This window comes from Carassius gibelio, chromosome A22, assembly GCF_023724105.1.
Source record: "Carassius gibelio isolate Cgi1373 ecotype wild population from Czech Republic chromosome A22, carGib1.2-hapl.c, whole genome shotgun sequence".
In the NCBI taxonomy this organism is placed as follows: Eukaryota; Metazoa; Chordata; class Actinopteri; order Cypriniformes; family Cyprinidae; genus Carassius; species Carassius gibelio.
The window spans coordinates 20,013,333-20,038,816 of record NC_068392.1 but is presented as its reverse complement, the minus strand read 5'-3'; the positions used below and the strand labels follow the sequence as shown (position 1 = coordinate 20,038,816).

The following is a 25,484-nucleotide window of genomic DNA, read 5'->3' as shown; positions in this document are numbered from 1 at the left end:
TTCTGAGGTAGGCAGTTTAGCTAGTAAAGTTCTTATGCTGTGTGTAATCACTTCAACCTTGAATGTGGGTGGGTGGGTTGGGAGTGACCACAGAATGTTGTTTAGTGTGCCAGTTTTGGCAAGGGTGTCAGTGTGATCTTTAAAGTCCTTGTCTAGACTTGGTAACTTTGAGTGTCCTTTTACCTTCTTCCAGTACACGATCACATTGTGTGTTTTTGTGATGTTATCACATTGCTGAAACAGGTGTTGGTGTTTGACATGCTTGTTGTTTGCAAATGTGAGTCCTAGTTCCACACATTCAGGTGAGGATTGGAAGAAACCCAGCGTGTGGTGTAAGGTTTGACCACATTGCAGGTTGAGCCGAACAGCGACCCCTTTGGTGTAAGCTGGGACCACCGTACCCTGTTTGTTGACTAAGGTACAGAGGCATGAACGTGAGCCTGTCATTAGGGCGTTGTACTAATGGCTGGCTGCTGGGGTTCCCGTGACCTCTGTGACCTGACCGTCTGGTTCTGTGGGAGTTCCCGTGACCTCTGTGACCTGACAGTCTGGCTCTAGCAACCTGTGTGGCTGGAGAGAAAGAGGTTCTCGCACTTGAGCAAAGTATTCTAGCAGGTCTTTGTCGATGAGAGATGTATGAGTGTTCATTGGTGGGACATACATGGGATGTATTAGACTCATCAGAACAAATGTCAGGTGAATGGAAACAACCTGTTCAAACCGGATGTCATTCTGTACGCCTGTACATTCAGTTCATAAGTTTGAGGTGTAAGAGTTCGATCTTGTCTCTTAGCTTCAAATTGGAGTCTTTTGAAAAGGTGAGATGAGATCACCGTCAGGTTTTATCCTGTGTGGATCAGGTCTTCCCTGTTGACTCATTTTCGGCCCACCCCCTTTTTGACAAGGCTGCCCAGGAATGTTGGCATCAGGGCAGGTGTGACGATCGGTGGGTGGTGAGGACCGGTCTTGTGTAGCTCGCTGCGAAGGTAGGTAGTCAAAACAGCATTTTCTGGTACCTTGTGTTTGTGGTACCTGGTGTGAGGACCTGTGCTGTCTCGTTCAGGGTGTGCAGCTGTCAGCTGTGGAGCTTGGGTGTTGTTGTCACTTTGTGCTGTGACAGTTAGCTCTGTGGTCTGTAGAAGATCTTTCAGCACCCTCAGGATCTCTGCTGTCTCAGACGTGGCTGCATTGTGTTTTTCTGACGTGGGCTCAGGATTGAGCTTACCAGTGTCATGTCGAGAGTGGTTCCACTGCCGGATGTTTGGGCTTTGTGTCCTGGATGGTAGGAATCGCTCGCTCTGGTGCATTGGATGAGCACCACCACGATTGTGTTGCCCTCTGCTGGCTTGGAACGGTATTGACTCTCTATAAAAATGTCTGTGACTGTGGTGTTGTAGGGCACCATCTAGGGTTAGCTCCAAGCAGTGCTCAGAGACAGAGACTTTAGGGTTTTTCACAGTTTTTTCACAAATAGTCTTTTGCTTGGTGCAAGCTTTGTGGGCTAAGTTCCGTAACTCTTGTGTAGTCCTGTTACATGGACACGCTGGGAGATGAAAACTCCAACTGGCATGTAGGTTTATGAGGAACAGAGTTTTTAAGTTGACATCCTGTTCCATACCTGGTTCGTTGCATGCTCCAAAGTAGGCTTTTCGTAGCTGACTACAGAAAGTCTGTGGGTTTTCAAATCGGCCCTGTTTGAGGTCCATAACAATAAGGAGCCCATGGTCGGAGTTTGGATCAGAGAATTCAAGAATCAAAGCCTGTAGCAGTTGCTGGTAGTACACTTTGACAGTCTCTGGTTGACGATCCAGAAAATACTGCACATCACGGCTGGACGTGATTTTTAACAGGTACAATGTGTTCACATCTGTCACGTTAGCGACAGTTTGCAAATGAAAGTCAATGGCTTGTAAAGAAGCATGAACGTCATGTCCTCCTGCAGGATCTGGATTGAATGTAGAGATGCTTCTGGCTAGCTTGTGAAGTTCTCTGTGAGCAGTGCGGGGTTTGGTGACATGCGTTCTCTGGAAGGGTTCTCTCCCCTCCGTTGTTGACAGATGTTCTTGTAAGCTGGCTGGTGATTTCCTTCGAAGTGAGCTTACACCCCCCTTTTCAGCTCTGGGTTCTTGGCTGAAAGGGTTGGAGGGACGGGCCGGGAGAAACTTTGTGGTGTGCGTTTCTCCGATGCAGCCACTCTGTAATCTGTGAGATTGTCTCAGTTCTGTGTGAACAGTGTCAAGTTCATCTTGGAGCTTGTCTCTCTGCAGAATAAGCTTGTTGAATTTAGCTCGGGCCGCTTGCAAGTGTGTTTTGCAGGCCCAGGTTTTACAGTCTCTTTCTTTCAGTTCAGTCTCTGCTCTTTTTAGGAGAGCGTCACCTTACTGGAGATTTTTTGTTGAGTTCTTTTCTGGCTTCTCTCTCCAGCTGTTCTTTTTGGTCTGTGTCGAGGCGAAGATCTTGCAGGGCATTGTGAAGTCTTTCAACTCCTTTCTGTAGCTCTGGATCTGTGTCGTCCTCTTTCTCGAGCTGGTTCTGGGTCTCGAGGAGGAGCTGATCAAGATGACTCTGGGTTGGGGCCTGGTCCTTCCAGGCCTCCTCCGCGATGTTGCTCCATTCACTGAGCCGTGTCTGGGCGACGAGAATGTGAACTAGGCTTCCGAAGATCCTGGCGAGTTCTTTGTAGTAGTCACTTTGGTTTGGATCGCGTGCCATCAGTTCCTCTAGCTCGGTGTCTAGTTGCTCTGGGTGCTGCAGGTTACCTGCGTCCTTGGGCAGGAAGGGGGTCGTCACTGCTTTCAACCATGTCGAGAGGTGGCCCCCGTGGACTGCTGGACTGGATGCCTGGAACATCCTGACTCTCTGTCGGTGAGAGAAGCACAGCACACACACACAAAAAGACCAATGCAAGTTCGTTCTACGTTTAACGAGCTATATTCATACGGGCTGTGCCGTTTATGAGAATTTTGGGGCTAACTGATGCAAACAGTCAGACAGTAAAGCCAATTAACTTGGGTCAAAATCCAATTAACTTGGGTCAACGAAGGACCTGAAATGGAGATTTGACAGGCAGTAGCCTAGCGGGTCGTGTGATGACACCGGCTGCTGGTGGTCTCTACTATTTAACTTCGTGTTGGCTCCCAAGGTTAATGTCTCTATGTGAAATGAAAGAAACAAATCACAACAGAACAGAGGATAGAAAAAGATCAAAGTGAAACAACACTTGAAATGAGATAAAAACAATAGAAACACAATGTGTTAGTGAGAATAAGGAGGCCTAAGCCTACTGCTAGGTTTTAAGATAGGGCCAACAGGTGAGTGGGCTATCTGGGTAGGAAACCTAGAAATATGGTGTGGCTTAAAGAAGTAAAAGGGTTAAACACTTAAAATATATCCGGGGGAATATCTAATATTCTGTGGCTTATAATAAGTGGATGGGTTTTATCACCTGGGTGAATTGAAGTCATTCAGGTGGGAACCAGTGGCTTGGTCAACCTCTCCGGTGCTCCCCAAACACTCAACCGCAGTGTCCCCGGTCCTCTGTTACTCTGGCGTGGCGCCGTCTCGAACGGCTTGTGACTTTTAGCACAACCTTTGGAGTGCCCAAAATTGCTGATGTCTCCACTGCGTGCCGCTAACGAACAGAGACAAGAGGACCCGAGTTTCACTCGCAGCCAGTGGTCGGGCAGCCTTGCTCACTGGAAACCTGAGATGACTGTCCAATCACCAAGGGAGTTCTACAATCAAATACACAAAGGATGAACAAAGGAAACTTAAAGTTAATTAAGGTTTGATTTGTTTAACATCAATTGAGTAACTATATATGTAGAAAGGAAAGGTAACAGCTTTCCCTAATAATGATAAAACAAAACAAAGGAATTATGATAATAATGGTAATTATCAAAATAACCTAAGTCAAAAGAGCGAAGACAAATAATAAAAATCAAAATAAAAGACAGGAATGAAACAAGGGAGAAGGAGTAGCTGGTTTTCACCACAAGGGGGGGGGGGGGGGGGGGGGGGGTTACTGCTTCTCTGTCTTTAACCTGCTGAGCAGAAAACTTAATTCAAATTAAAAATTCAAAACTGGTTTAAATCAAAATTTAAAATAAGCATGTAAGAATTAAAATGAAAATCTGAATAATATCCTATAATAACCCATGATAGCTTGTAAGTTATCATTAATAATTATGAAATTAATCAAACAGGGTGAGATTAATCAAAAAGGGTAAAAGTGGACATGCAATTCAAAACAGAATGGAAAAGACAGAGGTCTGTTAGTCGATTTAACAGGAGACTGCCACTAGATGGCTTACCTTCTAAGTGGGTCAATCAGTAGTTGACCTGAAACATCTGGATTTCCACTATTAAACAGTTACATTTTAATTCAAATCATGTTTGAACCAAACTCAAAGTAAATGTAAACAGTCAAAGGCAGGGAAATTCTTTTGTTTCCCTGTAATAATATTCGCACGAGCAAAGCTGTAAATGCAAATAATTATAAAGAATTTAAACAGCTAATTCAATACCTCAAGGGGAACTAGATTAGCAATTAGAGCGCATTATCTGAAACGGCCACGGGATGGCGAATTTGCACTCATGCAAGCTGGAATCAGAAAGCAGGGAGTAACCTGAAATTTCTAAACCACGCATTCCCTCTGGTGTTTAGATAGCGGAATTACAATTTCAATATGACTTAGAAATTATCCGATCGTTCGTCAGGCTGATTTTCTGCATCAAAAATCACAAGTAACAAACAGAAAGTTTTGATTCTGTGGTGCTATATTAAACATAGGGTGAAGGAAGGATCCGTTCACTTCCAAAACACAAATGTAACAAAACAGGAATTTTCCATCTGTTGACTCCAATAGACATTTATCAAAATAGCACTTATGATTTAAATGTTTTAGGTTTAAAAATCGGGTAGCTAAGCCAATTTTAGACCAGGAGTTTTTACCGTTTTATTTTTGAATATCACTGTGGTTCACCACAAATTCAATAACGATATTTAATAAGCAAGGCCTTTTTAACTGAATCAGAGGAACATCGCTCATGTTCAGATTTACATGTTGCAACTAATAAAAGATTTCCTCATCTTTTAATTATTCATATTAAAATGTTCTCACTGTAAAAAGATTTTGGTCTTTCTTAACAGGATACTTTTTAACATTATACTGCAGTTTACTTTCATTAAAATTAACAGTGACTATACTGTTAAGTTTCTATAAATACCTAACGTGCTGACTGACCAGCTTTTTGCCTCAGTCAGTTATAAGTGAGTTGGCGTCTTGCGACTTATCTCACAAGTAACATTACATAATTTCATAGCGCACGTGCAGAAATTATTAAAAACCATATACACAGATTGATTGCTGACAAAACGACGTTTGAAATGCCCGCGTTATCTCCACCAAAATGTAACAACAATGAGTTTTACAGAATAATTAACTCAAATGATATATAGGGAATTTGAATAATTAATCAGGAATATGATTAATATATATCTCAGATGACAGTTACATTAAATTTTATTGATTATGAAAAATAGCTCAATTGCCTATACCAATAAAATAATCACAGGGTACTCTAATTTACTCATTAATATGTCAATATTCCATTCTTCATATCAATTGTTGTGATATCTCTTACTGTAAATTACTGCAAATCAAACAGTGGTTTGTCCAGCAAACCAGATTGACCTATCAATTTTCAATAAAGTTATCACTTCTTATAATTCAAGGAAAAATATTCTCTGGCCATGAAAACATTATCCTATCCTTATGATAAATTTAGTTTCTAAATTTAAAGCTTGTAGCTAAAGATCAGACCTTTCAGTGACTCTTAATGTGAGTGGGGTGGAGTCCAAGCCAATCATGGATATATGGTTTTTTAATAATTGACTAATAATACATGGAAACTACAAATCACACAGAGTAAATATGCGTACGACAATACAGACAGTAAACTTTACAAGACATAACGGAATCCAAATAAAAGAGAGAGAGAGAGAGAAAATAGAATGAGATCGCATAAGGAGCTCAGGTATGGAAATCACAGTCAGTAAATCTTAGCAGCCAACACAACTCAAATCATAGCAACACTTTAAAGCAGCATTTAAATCTCCATAGAAAACGATACTTGCATGGCCCAGTGCGTGAGCGTGGTACCGGCGACGCGCGTGTGATGCGCGGGTGAGCTGCTCTGGATCTTGGCGTGAGCGTGGGGTCACGTGGTCCTTTGTGGCAAAAGGGGTGTTCGTTCATCTTCGCTCAGTATTTGAAAGGTTCAACAAACAATGTTCCAGAATTTGTCTTCCTTGTGTGGAGAGGCGAATAGTCGAATAAACTTAGTAAAGAAAAGAAAACAAACAACAAAAACGAAAGCTTCCAAAGGAGCCATGAAAATGGCTTTACTTTCCTCAGTCCCTGTGCTGAGGGGGACGGCGAAATGAGCGCGGCCCAAGGCCTCGCTGGAGCGACGTTGGTCGCAGCATGTGTGAGTTTGAAGCAGGTCAGCGTAAGAAGAGACCAGGCGTTGGGCCGCGCCGAGGGACTCGCGGGAGCGACGAGGGTCGCACAGGAGAGCAGCGTGTCCGAGAACGAAGAATGAGAAGAAGACAAGAGAGGAGGCGGGCCTTGTTCGGTCGACTCTTATAGATTGAGATGGTTCCCGCCTCTGTTCGCATGAACCACCAATGAACGTCCGCGATCTGCAGCGGGAAAAAAGTTCCTTTGTCTCTGTAGAAAACAACCCCCTAGTGATTTAGGGGTTGTCCGATTTTATCAGGGATATTCTAGCAAGTTCGCAATTCCAGATTAAATATATTTTTCATTACTTTGCTCTAGATAAATGGGTCTGTCAAAGCATGACGATTACACAGATACCAAAAATAATATATATAAATGATCAAAACATGAAGTTACATTCAAATGCAGAATTACACACATTTAAAGATTTGATTAACACATGATAACACTGCAGATAGTCCCGATTTATATGGGAAACCTCTAATGTACCGCAAAAACAATACTATATCCATTAAGACTACATTTGAGTACATTTTACCATTCTTTTGTAAGGATTAGATTTCCTGTCCTGTGGTCCTGTGTGGTCGTAAAATTTTACGAGCTGCCAAGGAGTGTGGGGGTTGCAGAACATGTCTCTCTTTGAGAAAGTTAAAGTGGGGAGAAACCATTCCAATTTATACGCTAGAAAAATTATAATCCTCGCATAACAAGGATTAACCATGGTACACACAAAACATATTCAAAATACATATTATTAATAAAATGATGAAAGTAAGGAATTTCTACGAAAGTTTTCCTTTGTCTCCAGTGTTGAGGAATTTGGGGGGGTTTTCAGGTCTCCTTTGAGGCTCGCATGGGTATCGTAAAATAATTTAAGTCCAGCCAGGCTGGCGCCAGGCCAGGCATTTAGTGCAAACAGGGTTTCATTTGTATGCCTGAATTTAACCCATGAATCGATGACCTGCATATCTGTTACAGCCACACCTTTTGATCCACGACGTAAACGGGAGGCTTTGACCGGTGGCGATCGGCCTTGGCCTTAGTTCGCTCCCTCACCCGGAGCAGAGTCTCGCGGGCTCTGGTCCAGGTGCAGTGGCAACCCTGGACAAACTGAGATGGAGAAAGGCCCGTAGCTGACACTTGCAATGAATTGTGGGCATACTCCACCATAGAGAGATGTTTGGTCTCCAAGAATCCTTCTTCCTGGAGTCAACAACTCTCTATGGTGGAGTACGCCCACAATTCAATGGGAAGGTTACGGTCCGGAGGAGAGGAGTTGGGTACCTGCTAGGGACATATTGGATCACTCCTTTATTGATGACTACAATCAGCAGGTAGGCCCTTCTTGGAACTCCAAGAGGAGTTCTTAGAGGGGGGTACTGTCACGGTTGGTAAACCGTGATGTCTGGGTTTTGCACTTTGTGGTGAAGTCTGTGTGTTTCGCGTCTGCACTGATTAGTTTGTGGGCGTCTCCGTTAATTGTCATCAGCAAGAGCTGACACTCATTACTCACTCTATATAATGGCTTGTCTTACGTCTTGTGTTTGTGAGATCATTGTTTAATGTCGTTTCCCCTGTCTTTTGGCTTTAGTGTTGTTTTGTGTTTGAATGTCCCTGTTTTCCCCGGAACCTCATCCACTCTCCGCACTTTCTGCACTTTCACTCCGCACTCTCCGCACTTTCACTCAGCCACAAAGACTCTATTCCCCGCAGTTCCTGTGCCATCCTCTCCTGCTGCTTTCTCACCGTCATCATCAGGATTCCTCACCACCTCACCACCATCTTGGATTGTCATCTTCCCAGCATCGTCTTTGTACTCCTGTTTGTTTATTTACTTTTATTAAATATTCTTACTCACTATTGTTTCAAGTCCTTCATTCACCCAGCCGTCAAACCTATGCTGTAACTTCAGTTTACTAACGCAGTTCTTAGTAGGTTGCATATCTGATTGTTAACCCTTTATTACCCAAACATTGTTCCCTTATACCTACACGTACACTGTAATTACAGAAACGTAGACCATAAATTCAGTACACTTATGAAATTCTTAGCGTGTAGTAATCTAAAGTGTTACCTGATTTTCCAGTATTAGATTTAAATGTTTTACATTTTTGCAGCTGACCCATGAATCAAGGTTGTGTTGGTTAGTTTGGTCTGTTTAGACCCTGCTAGTAGATACAGTATCTACACCTGACAGCAGAAGCATCTTTCTCCATTGACACCAATAAAAAGTAGCTGTATATTATGACAGGACAATATTTCAAGACACATCAAGCTCTGAAAAGATCAATGCAAATCTCCAGAGTGTCTCATTCATTCTGTGTTCAGTCTGAACTCACCAGTGACCCACAGTGGCTGTGTGTTGCTGATGGTTGAGTTATAGGCTGGTTTTCCTCTCTCTGCTCTGCACAGATAAACTCCTGTGTGTTTTAGATCAGCAGAACTGACAGTGTAGTTTCCTCCAGCTCCTCTGCTGCCATCTGAGAGCCACTTAAAATTATTGCTGTTGTCTGTATGAAGTGAAAATGTGCAGTTAGCTCAAGAAATGAGTGTCTTATAAATGACCACTGTTGATATAATCAGAGTATTCAGAATGATTAAATATTTGTAATCTCTCCGTTTCTTTATGAAGCCAGTTTATTCAGATGTTACTACATGAAGCACATGATATCTTACCAGATAAGAGAGTTTGAGTAAACCAGCTGAATGTCCAGCCTGTAGAGGAACCATTAACCTGACAGATCAGAGTCACTGAATCTCCTTCAGTTAACCACCTCTGTGGAGAAACACTTAACACTGCTCTGGGAACTGAAGCTGAGAAATCACTCATTAATAACATGTTAAACTAGTGTGTGTATGTGAAGAGATGATCAATCTCACCTGATACTGTCAGTGTAACATCATCACTGCGGCATGATGTTTGTGATCCTCCTCTCTCTGCTCCGATACAGACGTATTTACCTGCGTCAGACTCAGTAACAGAACTGAATGTGAGTTCCTGTAGTTCACTGAAAACACTAGCTGAACTCTCTTTATACCATCTGTACTCCCAGCTATTGACTCCTTCACTATATACATCACATCTGAGAGTGACTGTCTCTCCTCTGAACACATGTTGAGCAGGTTTGATGCTCACTGTGGCTCTTGGGTTTTCTGTACAATGACAACAATTCACAATAAAAACACAGTCTAAAACACACATGCTAAATCAGATGAGACTGAAGTGTTGTTCTCTATAGCTGTTATAGTCATTTATGAAAGATCTGTCTATATACAATCATTGAGGATTTGGAACCATGAGTTGATTTCACAGAGAATATAAGAAACATATCGGCTGGTTTTGATAGACTGATCTTGTCGCCTCAGATTGTACATGAATATTTCAACTTGTTACAAGGATGCATTTATAATCAATTAGTTACAAGTAATTTCTCAACTAGTTTATAACAGTTACTGTAGAATCAGTCATGTCATGAAGTATATGAATCAAATCGACTCACCATCAGTATGTTGAGAGCAGATGTTTGAGATCAGCACTAAAAACACAAAGATAAATATTACTGCAGCTTGAACATTGAGCTGATAATTAGATTAACTGGGTCTGTATATGTGTCTAGATAAACATGAAATCACATGACTGGTATTTATAGATTTGGTCATAGCTAAAAACTGTTTAGGGAGCTCAACTCCAACAGTCTGATCATGAGCAGAAGAATAAAGACAAACTCTTACTAACTGTGTACTAGTGAATATTACAACAACATCAACAATAACTGCAAAACAAACCAACAGAACTGATTCAACAGCACTACACATCACAAAACTGAATCACTGAACAAACACACTGATCTACAACACAACAGAGAGCATTTATCTTTCACAAACAGCACTAACTGTACACTTCCTCTCTCAAACTCATCTTTCACTCATATTTGAATTTATTGAATTCATCATATAACATGAACTACAGCTGGGTTTGAAACTCTGAGATCAGCCAGAAAAGACATAAATCTAGGAACACTAAAACACTTGATCATTTACATCATGTAATAACAATTCCACTGAAACACATTAAGAGAGAATAATACTCACAGAGCAGAAGAGGAAGTGGACTGAGCTCCATACTGACTGAATGATGTCAGACGGTTAAAGACACAGAGTTTTTTAAAGACTCAAGACTTCCTGAAACCCGTGGTCAGATCTTCAGAAACATCATGATTAATGACACAAGTGTACCTCATGTGTTACAGAAGATCTTTTTAAAATGTTGATAATCTTGTAACATGTTTTCACAAAATGTCATACTTACTAACATCCAAGTTTTCTACATAAATGTTGTCATGATCCTTTCAGTATTAAACTGAACAGTATTTATTTGCTAATATGAAAAGTTGTATTCTAGTGTGTTTGATGAATAAGGGAAATGGAGCAATATATTTATTGCTCTTTTCAAATGGTGGTATTAGCTCTATTTATATTACGGGGCCATTGAATCCTTGAATCTGATCGACTGATGAAAGTTCTGAAGTGTGCAATTATCTTAAGTGAAACGCACAGTGAACGTAGTTCCAGGTGGAGGATGACACTGGAGTGGAAAGCGCATCTTGTTTGCTTTAGTTATTTTACAGAAGCGCAACATTTCGTTGTTATTCTGAGTTCACACAAATAAATGTAGAGTCTTGACGGATTCAAAAGATGTATTACTTTTATCTGTATGACCAAAAATTATATCATATTTTGAGAGCAATTGAGAGCACCGGGGCCTCCATCTGTCCTGCAGTAAGTGTGCTGCTGTTCAGTTTCAACACACACTTCAGTAGCACACATTTCTGTAGGTTAAGATTAGATTGAGCAGCCATGTAAAGTTGTTACTACATACAGTACATCTTTTAGATAAAAAGCTATATTTGAGGTCTATGAATGATAAGTGGTCTTTTGGATGTCCTGCTCGATGTAGGCACTGTATCACCACATAAACCAGCCAATAATAATCTGTCTGTCAGGCGACTGTGATTTCACCAAGTACAACATGTTCCTGGATCAACATCCTTATTGGTCCTGGAACAACATTCCAATCAATCAGAATTGAGATATAACTTTTCAGGAAATATCTGTTTTAGGCTTAAAATCAGGGTTAGGTGCTTCTACACCGTTCTATAACAGCTATCATTTCCCTCTGATTTAGGGAATAAATTATGGGTAAGGTTAGGTTTAGAAGTAGGGATTGGGTTTAGTCTGTATTTTTGAACAAAAATGTTGATCCAGGATCATGTCTTACTTTGCAAAATCATGGCGACCCTGTCCGTCACGCGTACATCTTTCACACCAAAGCAAACAGGAGGAGAGCATAAAGAGACAGGACAATTAGAATTGAGCTCAAAATTAAAATAAGGGCCTACAGTTTAGAGTTTATTTATTTAAAAGGTAAGCTATATTTGTGCATAAAGTTGGGGATGTTATTACTATTCTCTGTCCCGCCCTCTCCCGCTGACATCTTTTTCCTGTGACCCGTGGGAGTTTCTAGTTCCAGGCAGCTCTCTTGACCTCATTACAGTTCCATATCACTTCACATAGTTAACAGTAATAATGGTCACGCAGTTTGCTCAAAAAGGTGTCAGCGCTGCCCTGATGATTTTATCAGTAAGCCTTTATAGTCTAGAAACTTAAATGCTAATGTTACACATGAAATTTCTCACTAGCGAAGAGACAGCGCTGTTTAGAGATGCAAAGAGGTAGTCTAATTCACACAAGCTCTCTCTCTCTCTTTCTCTGTGTGTCTCTTTCTAATGACTTCATAACTGCATTAGAATGCTATTAACAACTCAAGCCTCCATTACCAACTTTAAAATAACCTTTTGAAACACACAAGAGCACAAGAGGCATTGGATGAGATGCGGAATAAATAATCAAGTAGAAAAACTGGAGTGATACCTTTAAATATATCATCTGCCAATTATTTGTTATCAATTATTCCTTACTTATGTATTTACATGACAATAAAGTCAACAACAGCGGCTCCTCCATCACTGGCTAGTGTGGTGGAGCTGAAATAGAACAAACCAAACCACAAATATGATCTTAACATCAACCTATTTTTATACTGTCAGGTCACTTATTCAGCTGTCTGTCACTTAGATATATTTGTACCTGTGAACACAGTTTAATATTCATACACCAAGGACAGGGATGAGCATTGAAACTAATTTAATTATTATTATTATTTCATTCTTAATGAATCCACCTTCACAGACAGTCCACCATAGATCCCCTGATGAACAGTCCCATTCATTCTTTAGCAGAGGAAGAATTGTGTAAATATTTTAAATCATCTAAACCAACAACATGTATGTTAGACCCTAAACCAGCCTCTCGTAAAAAAAAAAAAAAAAAAGATCCTAGAGAATTTTATTACAGACCTTAAATATTAAATCGTCATTTTCTGTCAAAAATACTAGAAAAGGTAGTCTTCTGTCAGCTATGTTCCTTCTGAGAGAGAAATGGTATCTGTGAGGATTTAAACCGTATCATAGTACTGAGACTGCTACTTTTTGATTAGACTACTGCATGATCGTGGTTTCTAGGAAACTTTGTTTAATTTACTGTGTGTTTTACCATGGTAAATATGTGCTGAATTGGTGCTTGTTTTTTGCGTTTGGCTATCGCTGGACTCCCTATTTTTGGTCAGCTAAATAGTGAGGCGTGGCCAGCTGACATCAATATCTGGTACTTAGGCAAATACATAAGTGGTAATTTCACCGTGACAACGGCAACGGCAATTTACAGATGAGTTTAAAGACCATTGACTCTACCTGCACGACTCCACCAAGCAAGGACACTGACAAGGTACTTGAGTATTGCTTTTCTCTCCTATTTTTACTTTTTGCATAGCTTGTTCTCAAATACTTATTTAGGTCACTTGTACTCACTATGTGCTTTCAGATCTCTACTATCACTACGAACACTCAGAGAGCCTGCACTGTACGTTGAAGGCAGGCTTATCCCATATATCTACGGCCTGTCCCTCTGACCTCTACTACTACACTATCTATTCCAGTTGGTCTCTGGAACTGCCAGTCTGCTGATTCATGCCATATTCTTCTTGGCTCTCAATGGAAGAAGACACATTTCTCTCCCTCTCCTCCCCTTACATTCCCTGCTTGCTCTCTCGTCTTGTCTATTGTCTCTGAGAGATAAAATATTGTTAAAATAATTGACAATAATTTTATTAAAATATTGACAACCAGCCTTCCACCCGCTCATGCAGCCTCAGCTGATAACACACCAAACCCAGCACCACTTCCACACTTCAGAAGCTACGCTCAGGCTCTGAAAGGACAAGCAAATACACTTGAGATGAGTGAGATCAGACAGCTGCTGAACTACATCAGTGCCCAGCTGACAGCATGAGAGGCCACACAGCATGCAAACACCTGCCTAACAATGACAAAAAACAAAAACAAACAAAAAAACAACAAAAAAACTTTACTTTTTCAAAACACTATATTACATTGGAAAAGGATTACCTCTATCTTTGAAAACAAGAACTCTATACCGTGAACTCTTAAAATCACTCTGTCAGTATCAATGTGGGATATTCAAGGATTGAATTCAGCAGCCTTTGGGCTAAAGAGCTCAAACATTGAATTCCAGAAGAGCATCAAATATATATTATAATTCTACAGAGGAGACATGGAGCAGGGCAGATACTATCACCCACTGCCCACCCAACTACAAAAAAATCATCCTACCATCACAAAAACTCAACACAGGTTAAATAATCTGGTACAAATCAAAACTCCACAACCACATCAATAAAAGTAAAGCAATGCACCACTACACCTGGCTAAAAATACACAAGGAAAAGCTCCCATCAAGAAAAATATATATACCTGTGTGCCATATACATCCTGCCATCAGAGACCCCCTACTACAGAGAAGACACGTTCTCCATATTAGAGGAAGAGACAAGCCACTTCCAGGCCCAGGGAAATGTGCTCATCTGTGGAGAGCTGAACGCAAGAACAGGACTACAGCCGGACTTCACCGATACACAAGGGAGCAAATACATCAACAACAAACTGACTGACAAACTGACCTTCAATTCGATCTCCCATTGTAGCATCTTTTTTATATAAGAAAAGACCATTGAGACAGGAAGTGTTGTTATCAAAAGTGTAGTTTACTTTCTTAGGCTGTTTCCTTGCCCACCTAGCAATCACACAGGCTTAGCTTCTTTTTTTCTCTTTCTTCCGTGAGTACGTGTTTACGTCACAGTTCTATTGTTGAACATAAAACATGGAACAGGACTACATGCAAACACTACACCCATCTGAGTGTGGAGATGACTAGTCTCTCAGGAAAAATACACTCTGGAGTAGACGGGCGTTTGGAATGGTCAAAAACACGTGATAAAGCATCGGGTTTGATGTTCTTAGAACCCGGGCGGTATGAAAGAGAAAAATCAAAACGTCTGAAAAAAGGGCCCACCGAGCCTGCCTAGAGTTTTTTAGCAGATCTGATGTATTCCAGATTCTTATGATCGGTCCTTACTATAAAAGGAACCCCAACCCTTCTAACCAGTGACACCATTCTTCCAATGCAAGCTTGACCACCAACAATTCCCTGTTGCCAATGTCGTAATTGTGTTCGGCTGGTAAAAAGCGATGGAAATAAAATGCACATGTGTGCATCTTGTCGTCCAAGGAAGAGCGCTGGGAGAGAACCGCACATAACCCCACCTCTGATGCGTCGAACTTGACCACAAACTGACCTGATGGATCCAGGGCCACAAGAATGGAAGACGAAACAAAGCGGCTCTTCAGTTTGGAAAATTTAGCTTCGGCTACACCAGACCATCTGAACGTCATTCTGGGGGAGGTCACCGCTGTCAGAGGTGCGGCTAATTGGCTGAAATTACGAATGGAATGTCTGTAAAAATTGGCAAACCCCAGAAACTGAACATGTTCCTGGAGAGAAGAAGAAAATATCAGTATGTCATCCAGGAAGACATACATGAACTGATCTACCATGTCTCTCAGAACATCATTGACTAGTTCTTGGAAGACAGCAGAGGAGTTGGACAGCCCGAAAGGGATGACCAAATATTCAAAATGGCCCCGGGGGTATTAAATGCTGTCTTCCATTCATCCCCCTTCCTTATGCAGACCAAATGATAAGCATCACGTGAATCCAGTTTTGTGAATATTGATGCTCCCTGCAGCCTCTCAAAGGCTGAAGACATCAACGGCAAAGGATAGGTATTCTTCACCGGGATGTTGTTCAGCCCTCGGTAATCAATGCAAGGTCGCAGAGATCCATCCTTCTTACACACAAAAAAGAATCCCGTCCCCGCTGGAGAAGAGGAAGGTGGGATGAACTCGGAAGCCAGCGAATCAGAAATATATTTCTCCATGGCCTCCCTTTCAGGAGTAGAAAGTGAATATAACTTGCCCTTAGGTGGAGACGTACCTGGCATTAGGTATATAGCACAGTCATAGGGACGATGGGGAGGAAAAGAAGCAGCCAGGGACTTATTGAACACTTCCTTCAGGTCGAGGTACTCCTTGGGCATGTCAAAGTCAAAGTCAATGTCCCCTTTATTTATATAGCGCTTTAAACAAAATACATTGCGTCAAAGCAACTGAACAACATTCATTAGTAAAACAGTGTCAATAATGCAAAATGATAGTTAAAGGCAGTTCATCATTGAATTCAGTTATGTCATCTCTGTTCAGTTAAATAGTGTCTGTGCCTTTATTTGCAATCAAGTCAACGGTATCGCTGTAGATGAAAGTGTCCACGACTAAGCACGACAGAGGCGACAGCGGCAAGGAACCGAAACTCCATCGGTGGCAGAATTGAGAAAATAACCTTGGGACAAACCAGGCTCAGTTGGGGGGCCAGTTCTCCTCTGACCAGACGAAACCAGTAGTTCAATTCCAGGCTGCAGCAAAGTCAGATTGTGCAGAAGAATCATCTGTTTCCTGTGGTCTTGTCCTGGTGCTCCTCTGAGACAAGGTCTTTACAGGGGATCTGTATTTGGGGCTCTAGTTGTCCTGGTTTCCACTGTCTTTCAGGGATGTAGAGGTCCTTTCTAGGTGCTGATCCACCATCTGGTCTGGATACGTACTAGATCCGGGTGACTGCAGTGACCCTCTGATCTGGACACAGACTGGATCTGGTGGCCACATTGACCTCGGAATAAGAGAGAAACAGACAAATATTAGCGTGGATGCCATTCTTCTAATGATGTAGCAAGTACATAGGATGTTATGGGAAGTATTTCCGGTTCCGGTTTACCTAATTAATGCAGCCTAAAAATCCTTTAATGGATTTGGATATTAAAAGCATATTAGTATGTTATGTGTATGCCAGGTTAAAGAGATTGGTCTTTAATCTAGATTTAAAGTGCAAGAGTGTGTCTGCCTCCCGAACAATGTTAGATATGTTATTCCAGAGTTTAGGCGCCAAATAGGAAAAGGATCTGCCGCCCGCAGTTGATTTTGATATTCTAGGTATTATCAAATTGCCTGAGTTTTGAGAACGTAACGGACGCAGAGGATTATAATGTAAAAGGAGCTGATTCAAATACTGAGGTGCTAAACCATTCAGGGCTTTATAAGTAATAAGCAATATCCCTATCTACACAATGTTTGATAGGGAGCCAGTGCAGTGTTGACAGGACCGGGCTAATATGGTCATACTTCCTGGTTCTAGTAAGAACTCTTGCTGCTGCATTTTGGACTAGCTGTAGTTTGTTTACTAAGCGTGCAGAACAACCACCCAATAAAGCATTACAATAATCTAACCTTGAGGTCATAAATTAATGGATTAACATTTCTGCATGTGACATTGAGAGCATAGGCCATAATTTAGATATATTTTTGAGATGGAAAGAAGATAAGATTGCGATCAAATAGCATACCTAGGTTCCTAACTGATGACGAAGAATTGACAGAGCAACCATCAAGTCTTAGACAGTGTTCTAGGTTATTACAAGTGGAGTTTTTAGGTCCTATAATTAACACCTCTGTTTTTTCAGAATTTAGCAGTAAGAAATTACTCGTCATCCAGTTTTTTATATCGACTATGCATTCCATTAGTTATTCAAATTGGTGTGTTTCACCGGGCCACGAGAAATATAGAGCTGAGTATCATCAGCATAACAGTGAAAGATAACACCATGTTTCCTGATGATATCTCCTAAGGGTAACTGTAGTAAGTTCGTGTGGCAAGGAAGAGGACAAAGGGGTCGGCTGGACTGCTGACGTATTTATTTAACCAAAACTAAACAAAGAACAAAGAAAATCACAAACACCCAAATGGTGACTCTTATTCTGACACGCTCCGTCAAACTTCCGGTTCACTCCTTCCGGTTCGGGTCAGCAGTCCGTCTCTCTCTCGCTTGCATCCGTTTCTCCCGGCGTTTTATACTCTCTCCACGCCAATTACTAGAACGAGAAACAGGTGATGATAATTTTTGCCCAAACCACTCACTTACCGCTCGTCTCCTGATTCTCTCTCCCGCTGCAGACTTCGCTAAACCACGCCCCCCCTGCCACATACCCCCACCGCCCGACTCAGGCCGGGGAGCCCCCCCCCCCCCCCCCCCCCCATTTCTGGAGAGGAAGTCGGCCACCGCCATCTGAACACCCGGCCTGTGGATCACCTTGAACTTAAAAGGCTGAAGAGCTAGATACCAACGAGTGATCCGCGCGTTGGTATCCTTCATGCGGTGGAGCCACTGCAGCGGAGCGTGGTCCGAACAGAGGGTGAACTCCCGTCCCAGGAGATAATAGCGGAGGGTGAGGACGGCCCATCTGATGGCAAGGCACTCTTTCTCGATGGTGCTGTACTTAGCCTCTCTCTTCGAGAGCTTCCGGCTAATGTACAGCACCGGCCGTTCCTCCCCCTCTATCTCCTGGGACAGGACTGCCCCCAGCCCCCTGTCCGATGCGTCTGTCTGCAACAGAAAAGGGAGAGAAAAATCAGGAGAGTGTAACAGCGGCCCGCCACACAGAGCAGCCTTGACCTGAGTAAAGGCCTGCTGACACGGCTCCGTCCACTGGACCGTATCTGGTACCTCCTTTTTAGTAAGGTCAGTCAAAGGGCTGGTGAGGTCCGAATAATTAGGAATAAACCGTCTATAATATCCCGCCAGCCCCAAGAACTGTCTTACCTCCTTTTTGGTCTTGGGTCGTGGGCAGGTCGCAATAGCGGCAGTCTTATCAATTTGGGGATGCACCTGCCCATGCCCCAAGTGGAAGCCCAGATACCTTACTTCCACACGCCCAATCGCACACTTCTTTGGGTTGGCCGTGAGCCCCGCTCCCCTCAGCGACCTCAGGACAGCCCTCAGATGCTGCATATGCCGCTGCCAGTCATTACTAAATATAATAATATCATCTAGGTAGGCAGCAGCATATGCAGCATGGGGCCGTAGAATCCGATCCATGAGGCGCTGGAAGGTAGCTGGGGCCCCGAACAAGCCAAACGGAAGGGTAACAAATTGGTGTAATCCGAACGGCGTTGTGAAAGCTGTCTTTTCTCTGGACAATGGAGACAAGGGGATCTGCCAATAGCCCTTTGTTAAGTCCAATGTCGAATAAAAGCGAGCCGTGCCTAGCCGATCAAGCAACTCGTCAACCCGCGGCATTGGATACGCGTCGAATTTCGACACAGCATTCACCTTGCGGTAATCTACACAGAATCGGACTGAGCCGTCCGTTTTCGGAACTAAAACTATCGGGCTCGCCCAGTTACTATTAGATTCTTCTATTACCCCCATGTCAAGCATAGCGCCCAATTCAGCCTGAACTACTTGTTTCTTGTGCTCAGGTAAATGATACGGCCGGCTGCGAACTGCCACGCCCGGCTCGGTCTCGATATGGTGCTGAATTAGGTTAGTACGGCCCGGTAGGGGCGAGAAGACGTCGGCAAACTCTGCCTGCAATTTCGTTACATCAGTGAGTTGGGACGGCGAGAGGTGGTCTCCACCTGGAGCCAGGGCGAGGGATTGGGGTTTGATATTCGCCTCTGGCCCGAGATCATCCTCTCCGCCAATCACCGTTGCCAACATCACTGATTCCGCCTCATTCCATTTTTTAAGGAGGTTGAGGTGGTATATCTGACTGGACTTGTTCCTATCGGACCGTATTACCTCATAATCGAGATCTCCGACCTGTCGTGCGACCTCAAACGGTCCCTGCCACTTAGCCATTAATTTGGAGCTCGACGTTGGGAGTAATACAAGTACTTTCTCTCCCGGTGCAAATTTGCGTAACCTAGTTCCCCTGTTATACAGCTGGCTCTGGCGGTCCTGGGCTTGTAACAAATTCTCCATGGATAGCCGCCCCAATGTGTGGAGTTTTGTTCTCAAGTCCAGCACATACTGAATTTCGTTTTTGCCCTGAGACGGTCCCTCCTCCCAAGTTTCTCTCAGTACGTCGAGCACCCCCCGGGGCTGGCGTCCATAGAGAAGCTCGAAGGGGGAAAACCCCGTGGAGGCTTGTGGGACCTCTCGCACAGCAAATAACAAGGGCTCTAGCCACCTATCCCAATTTTTGGCGTCTTCGTGAACGAACTTACGAATCATGGATTTAAGTGTGCGATTAAATCGTTCGACCAGGCCGTCGGTTTGTGGGTGATAGACGCTAGTTCGAATCGATTTAATGCCCAACAATCCGTACAGTTCGCGTAGCGTACGTGACATAAACGCCGTGCCCTGATCGGTGAGGATTTCTTTTGGAACCCCCACCCGGGAGATAAGACGAAACAGGGCATCCGCAACACTTTTAGCGGAAATGTTGCGGAGGGCCACCGCTTCAGGATATCGTGTTGCATAATCAACTATGACTAATGCAAAGCGATGTCCTCGTGCCGATCGCTCTAATGGCCCGATGAGGTCCATGCCAATTCTCTCGAAGGGGACCTGCATTAAGGGAAGAGGGCGCAAAGGCGCTTTTGGGGCGGCCGGTGGGTTTACCAATTGACATTCCGGACAAGACGCGCACCACCTGCGCACGTTGTCATGAATGCCCGGCCAAAAGAAGCGGGCCATGAGGCGATTTAGTGTTGCGGCCTGTCCCAAATGGCCCGCCATAGGATTAGAATGAGCCGCCTGGAAAAGCATTTCCCGGCGGCTCTTTGGAATTAACAATTGGGTTGTATTCAATTTTGTCCGAGCGTCTTGGGTCACTCTATACAACCGGTCTTTTAAAATGGCAAAATACGGATAGGAGAGCGGGAGGGCAGGTTGGAGAGACTGGCCATCGATGGCGCGGACCTGTTGAAACGCATGTTTTAGTGTCTCATCCTGAGACTGCTCCAGAGGAAAGTCATCACGCTCCGAGAGAATTAGTCTCCCGATTTCGTTCAGTTCCCCTGAAGCAGACCACAGCGACCCTGGCTCAGTTTCTCCCACCTGTACCCGCACGGCCTCCTTCCGTGCCTTATTTCCCCAAGAGGCATCCGCACATAACGACCCCAATAAAACCGTAAACGCGGGCCAATTCGTTCCCAAAATTACCGGATGCCGGAGGTGGGGACTAACCGCCACCTCTACACTATGCTTTTGTCCCCGGAAATGAATGCTAATTGGGACAACCGGATACTCCACCACATCCCCGTGTACACACCGCACCTTAACCACGTGGCTTGTATCCAATGCCCCCGGTTGAATCAGGCTTTGATGGATTGAGGTTTGGTTACATCCCGAATCCACCAAGGCCGGATATGTACCCCCCTTGATACTCACGGGTATTTGGTACTCGCCAGCCTGACCGGGGGTGACCTGTGGGACATCCGGGACCCGGATCATTGTCCCCACCTCCATCGCTGGACACCTGTCCACGAAATGCTCAGGGTCCCCGCAACGCCAACAGGCCAGCCCAGAACTACCCGCCGCCCCAGTGGCAGGGAGTGGATTGGAGAATTGCCGCGGAGAGAGTGGAGAAACGGAGGCACTGTCCCCCCCAGCAGGCACAATCCCTGCCCCCCTGGGCGGGGCCCTTGGGCTCCCGAAGTGTCCATGGTCGATCCCGCCCCGCCCCCGGGGCGGGACACGAGGAGGGTCGGGTGGACGGGACCTAGGGAGAGGGACAGGGCGAGAGAGAGAGGGGGGAGAGAGAGAAGGAGAGAGAGAGTTAGCAGGTGGGGGTGTGCCGACCCCTGGGCACGCCACCATGTGGTCCTCCGCCAGATGGATGGCCGAGTCCAGCGACGTGGGGCGGTGGCACTGGACCCACTCGGCCGTCTTCTTGGGAAGCCGAGCGATGAACTGCTCCAGCACCACCAGGTCGACGACATGCTCCACGTCACTTCCCTCAGCCAGTAGCCACTTGCGGCAGGAGTCCCGGAGCTGTTGGGCCATCGCGAAGGGCCGGCCGGCCTCGCCCAAATCCAGGGACCGGAAGCGCTGGCGATGTTGCTCTGGCGACCGGCCGACCCGCTGGATAATGGCCCTCTTGAGGTCGTCGAAGACCAGGAGGTTCGCCACCGGAAGTTGTTGCGCGGCCACCTGGGCCTCACCGGAGAGCAGGGGTATTAGGCGTACCGGCCACTGCTCGCGGGGCCACCCGCAGGCCTCCGCCGACTTTTCGAAGAGCTCCAGGAAGGCCTCCGGATCGTCCTGGGCCCCCATCTTGTGAAGCGGCAGGTGCATGGGGGCGGCGGGCGGCCCGGCGGCCTCGGCGCGAACCTCCCGATCCATCCAGCTCCGGAACCTCTCGCGGTCCTCCTGCTGGGCCTGAACGATGGCCTGGAATCGTCTCTCCTGATCGGTCCTCAGGTCCAGCAGGGCCTGATGTTGTTCTTGGTGCAAGACCGCGAGGGAAGCGATGATATCCGCAAGCGGCGTGGAGGACGGGCTTTGCATGGCGGCGGCGGTCCTTCTTCCTTCCCGGGTTTCGGCACCAGTGTAGTAAGTTCGTGTGGCAAGGAAGAGGACAAAGGGGTCGGCTGGACTGCTGACGTATTTATTTAACCAAAACTAAACAAAGAACAAAGAAAATCACAAACACCCAAACGGTGACTCTTATTCTGACACGCTCCGTCAAACTTCCGGTTCACTCCTTCCGGTTCGGGTCAGCAGTCCGTCTCTCTCTCGCTTGCATCCGTTTCTCCCGGCGTTTTATACTCTCTCCACGCCAATTACTAGAACGAGAAACAGGTGATGATAATTTTTGCCCAAACCACTCACTTACCGCTCGTCTCCTGATTCTCTCTCCCGCTGCAGACTTCGCTAAACCACGCCCCCCCTGCCACAGTAACATATAAAGCGTGAAGTGTAGCGGCCCTATTACTGAGCCTTGAGGTACTCCATACTGCACTTGTGATCGATAGGATACATCTTCATTCACTGCTACGAACTGATGGCGGTCATATAAGTATGATTTAAACCATGCTAATGCACTTCCACCGATGCCAACAAAGTGTTCAAGTCTAAGCAAAAGAATGTTGGGGTCAATTGTGTCAAACGCAGCACTAAGATCCAATAAAACTAATAGAGAGATACACCCACGATCAGATGATAAGAGCAGATCATTTGTAACTCTAAAGCCCCTTTCGCACTGTACGTCGGACCCGCAATTTTTCCGGAACATTGCCGGGTCGCCTTCTGTGTGAAAGCAACCACGTCCCGGAATTGATTACCGAATTGAACCTGGGTCGGGGACCTAGTAACATTGCGGGGTTCGACCCGGGACGAGCGCTGTGTGAACAAAAGCCAGATCTACTTCTATGTCGAAGAGATGACGTGCAACTCTTTTACCGGCTGTTTTGAAGGAAGATCAACATTCGCGACGAAAACATATGTGCAAACTGTAATGAAGCAGAGATCAGTTAGTTCCTCACTTTCCGCGCTGATGCCGAGATCGTTTGCTTGCTTCAATGAAAGTATAACGTGCCTAGTGTTGTCGACTCGTACATTACACGTCACACGCTGATGTCACGTGTCGTTACGGGATCTTCAAGGGTTGTGTGTGAAAGCACGCACATATACCGGGTCATCACTGGCAGTGTGAAAGTGCCAAATCTAGCGACCAGGGAACAATTGCAAGAACACTTTACCCCTGTATTTGCCGGAATGGCAGTGTGAAAGGGGCTTAAGGAGAGCAGTCTCAGTACTATGATACGGTCTAAATCCTGACTGGAAATCCTCATTTACCATTTTTCTCTAAGAAGGAATATAATTGTGAGGATACCACCTTTTCTAGTATCTTGGACAGAAAAGGGAGATTCGAGATTGGTCTATAATTAACTAGTTCTTTGGGGTCAAGTTGTGGTTTTTAGATGAGAGGCTTAATAACAGCCAGTTTTAAGGTTTTGGGGACATATCCTAATGACAATGAGGAATTAATAATAGTCAGAAGAGGATCTATGACTTCTGGAAGCATCTCTTTTAGGAGCTTAGATGGTATAGGGTCTAACATACATGTTGTTGGTTTAGATGATTTAACAAGTTTATACAATTCTTCCTCTCCTATGGTAGAGAATGAGTGGAAATGTTCCTCAGGGGGTCTATAGTGCACTGTCTGATGTGATACTGTAGCTGACGGCTGAATGGTTGCAATTTTATCTCTAATAGTATCGATTTTAGAAGTAAAGTAGTTTATAAAGTCATTGCTGCTGTGGTGTTGGGAAATGTCAACACTTGTTGAGGCTTTATTTTTCGTTAATTTAGCCACTGTATTGAATAAATACCTGGGATTATGTTTGTTTTCTTCTAAAAGAGAAGAAAAGTAATCGGATCTAGCAGTTTTTAATGCTTTTCTTTAGGATATGTTACTTTCCCACCAAGCAATACGAAATACATCTAGTTTTGTTTTCCTCCAGCTGCACTCCATTTTTCGGGCTGCTCTCTTTAGGGTGCGAGTATGCTCATTATACCATGGTGTCAAACTGTTTTCCTTAACCTTCCTTAAGCGTAAAGGAGCAACTTTATTTAAAGTGCTAGAAAATAGAGAGTCCATAGTTTTTGTTACATCATCAAGTTGTTCTGAGGTTTTGGATATGCTAAGGGATTTGGATACATCAGGAAGATAACTTAAAAAGCAGTCTTTTGTGGTAGAAGTGATGGTTCTTCCATACTTGTAACAAGAAGTATAATTTACAATTTGGGCTATATGAAGTTTGCACAGAACTAAATAATGATCTGAGATATCATCACTTGGCTGAATAATTTCAACACTATCAACATCAATTCCATGTGACAGTATTAAATCTAGAGTATGATTTTGACAATGAGTAGGTCCTGAAACGTGTTGTCTAACTCCAATAGAGTCCAGAATGTCTATAAATGCTGATCCCAATGCATCTTTTTCATTATCAACATGAATATTAAAATCACCAACTATTAAAACTTTATCTGCAGCCAGAACTAACTCGGATTTAAAATCACCAAACTCTGTATCGTGCCCTGGTGGCCTGTATACAGTTGCCAGTACAAACATAACAGGGGATTTATCATTAACATTTGTTTCTCTGGATAATGTTAAATGAAGCACCATTACTTCAAACGAGTTATACTTGAAGCCTGCCCTCTGAGAAATCCTGAAAACGTTGTTATAAATTGAAGCAACACCTCCACCTTTGCCTTTTAGATGCGGCTCATGTTTATAACAGTGATCTTGGGGGGTGGACTCATTTAAAATAATGTAATCATCAGGTTTTATCCAGGTTTCTGTCAAACAGAGTACTTCTACATTATGATCAGTGATCATATTATTTACAAAAAGTGTTTTTGTAGAAAGGGATCTGATATTCAATAAGCCAAGCTTTATCATGTTAGACAAATCCACCGTTTCCTCCTGAAATACAGAACTAGACACAGACAAATGAGCAGACACAAGACAAGAGGCATGGCACTGATTACTCCAGGTGGAAATGGAACCTTGGCCACAGTCCACCCTGGGGTTGTGTTTGATAAGCCAGGAGCGCCCGAGGGCTATGGGGCTGAGGGGA

General features: G+C 44.0%; 1 protein-coding gene across 1 annotated transcript in view; it reads right to left on the bottom strand.

The window, feature by feature from the left end:
- Nucleotides 1-10,647, bottom strand: part of LOC127943319 (sialoadhesin-like) — a 33,266-nt gene extending 22,619 nt beyond the window's left edge. The window contains exons 1-5 of the mRNA XM_052539689.1: nucleotides 10,617-10,647; nucleotides 10,025-10,060; nucleotides 9,405-9,677; nucleotides 9,201-9,338; nucleotides 8,864-9,034 (exon numbers count right to left, since the gene is read on the bottom strand). Coding sequence (XP_052395649.1) covers nucleotides 8,864-9,034; nucleotides 9,201-9,338; nucleotides 9,405-9,677; nucleotides 10,025-10,060; nucleotides 10,617-10,647 — 649 coding nt within the window. The remainder of the gene's footprint in view (nucleotides 1-8,863; nucleotides 9,035-9,200; nucleotides 9,339-9,404; nucleotides 9,678-10,024; nucleotides 10,061-10,616) is intronic.
- Nucleotides 10,648-25,484: the final 14,837 nt, after the last annotated feature.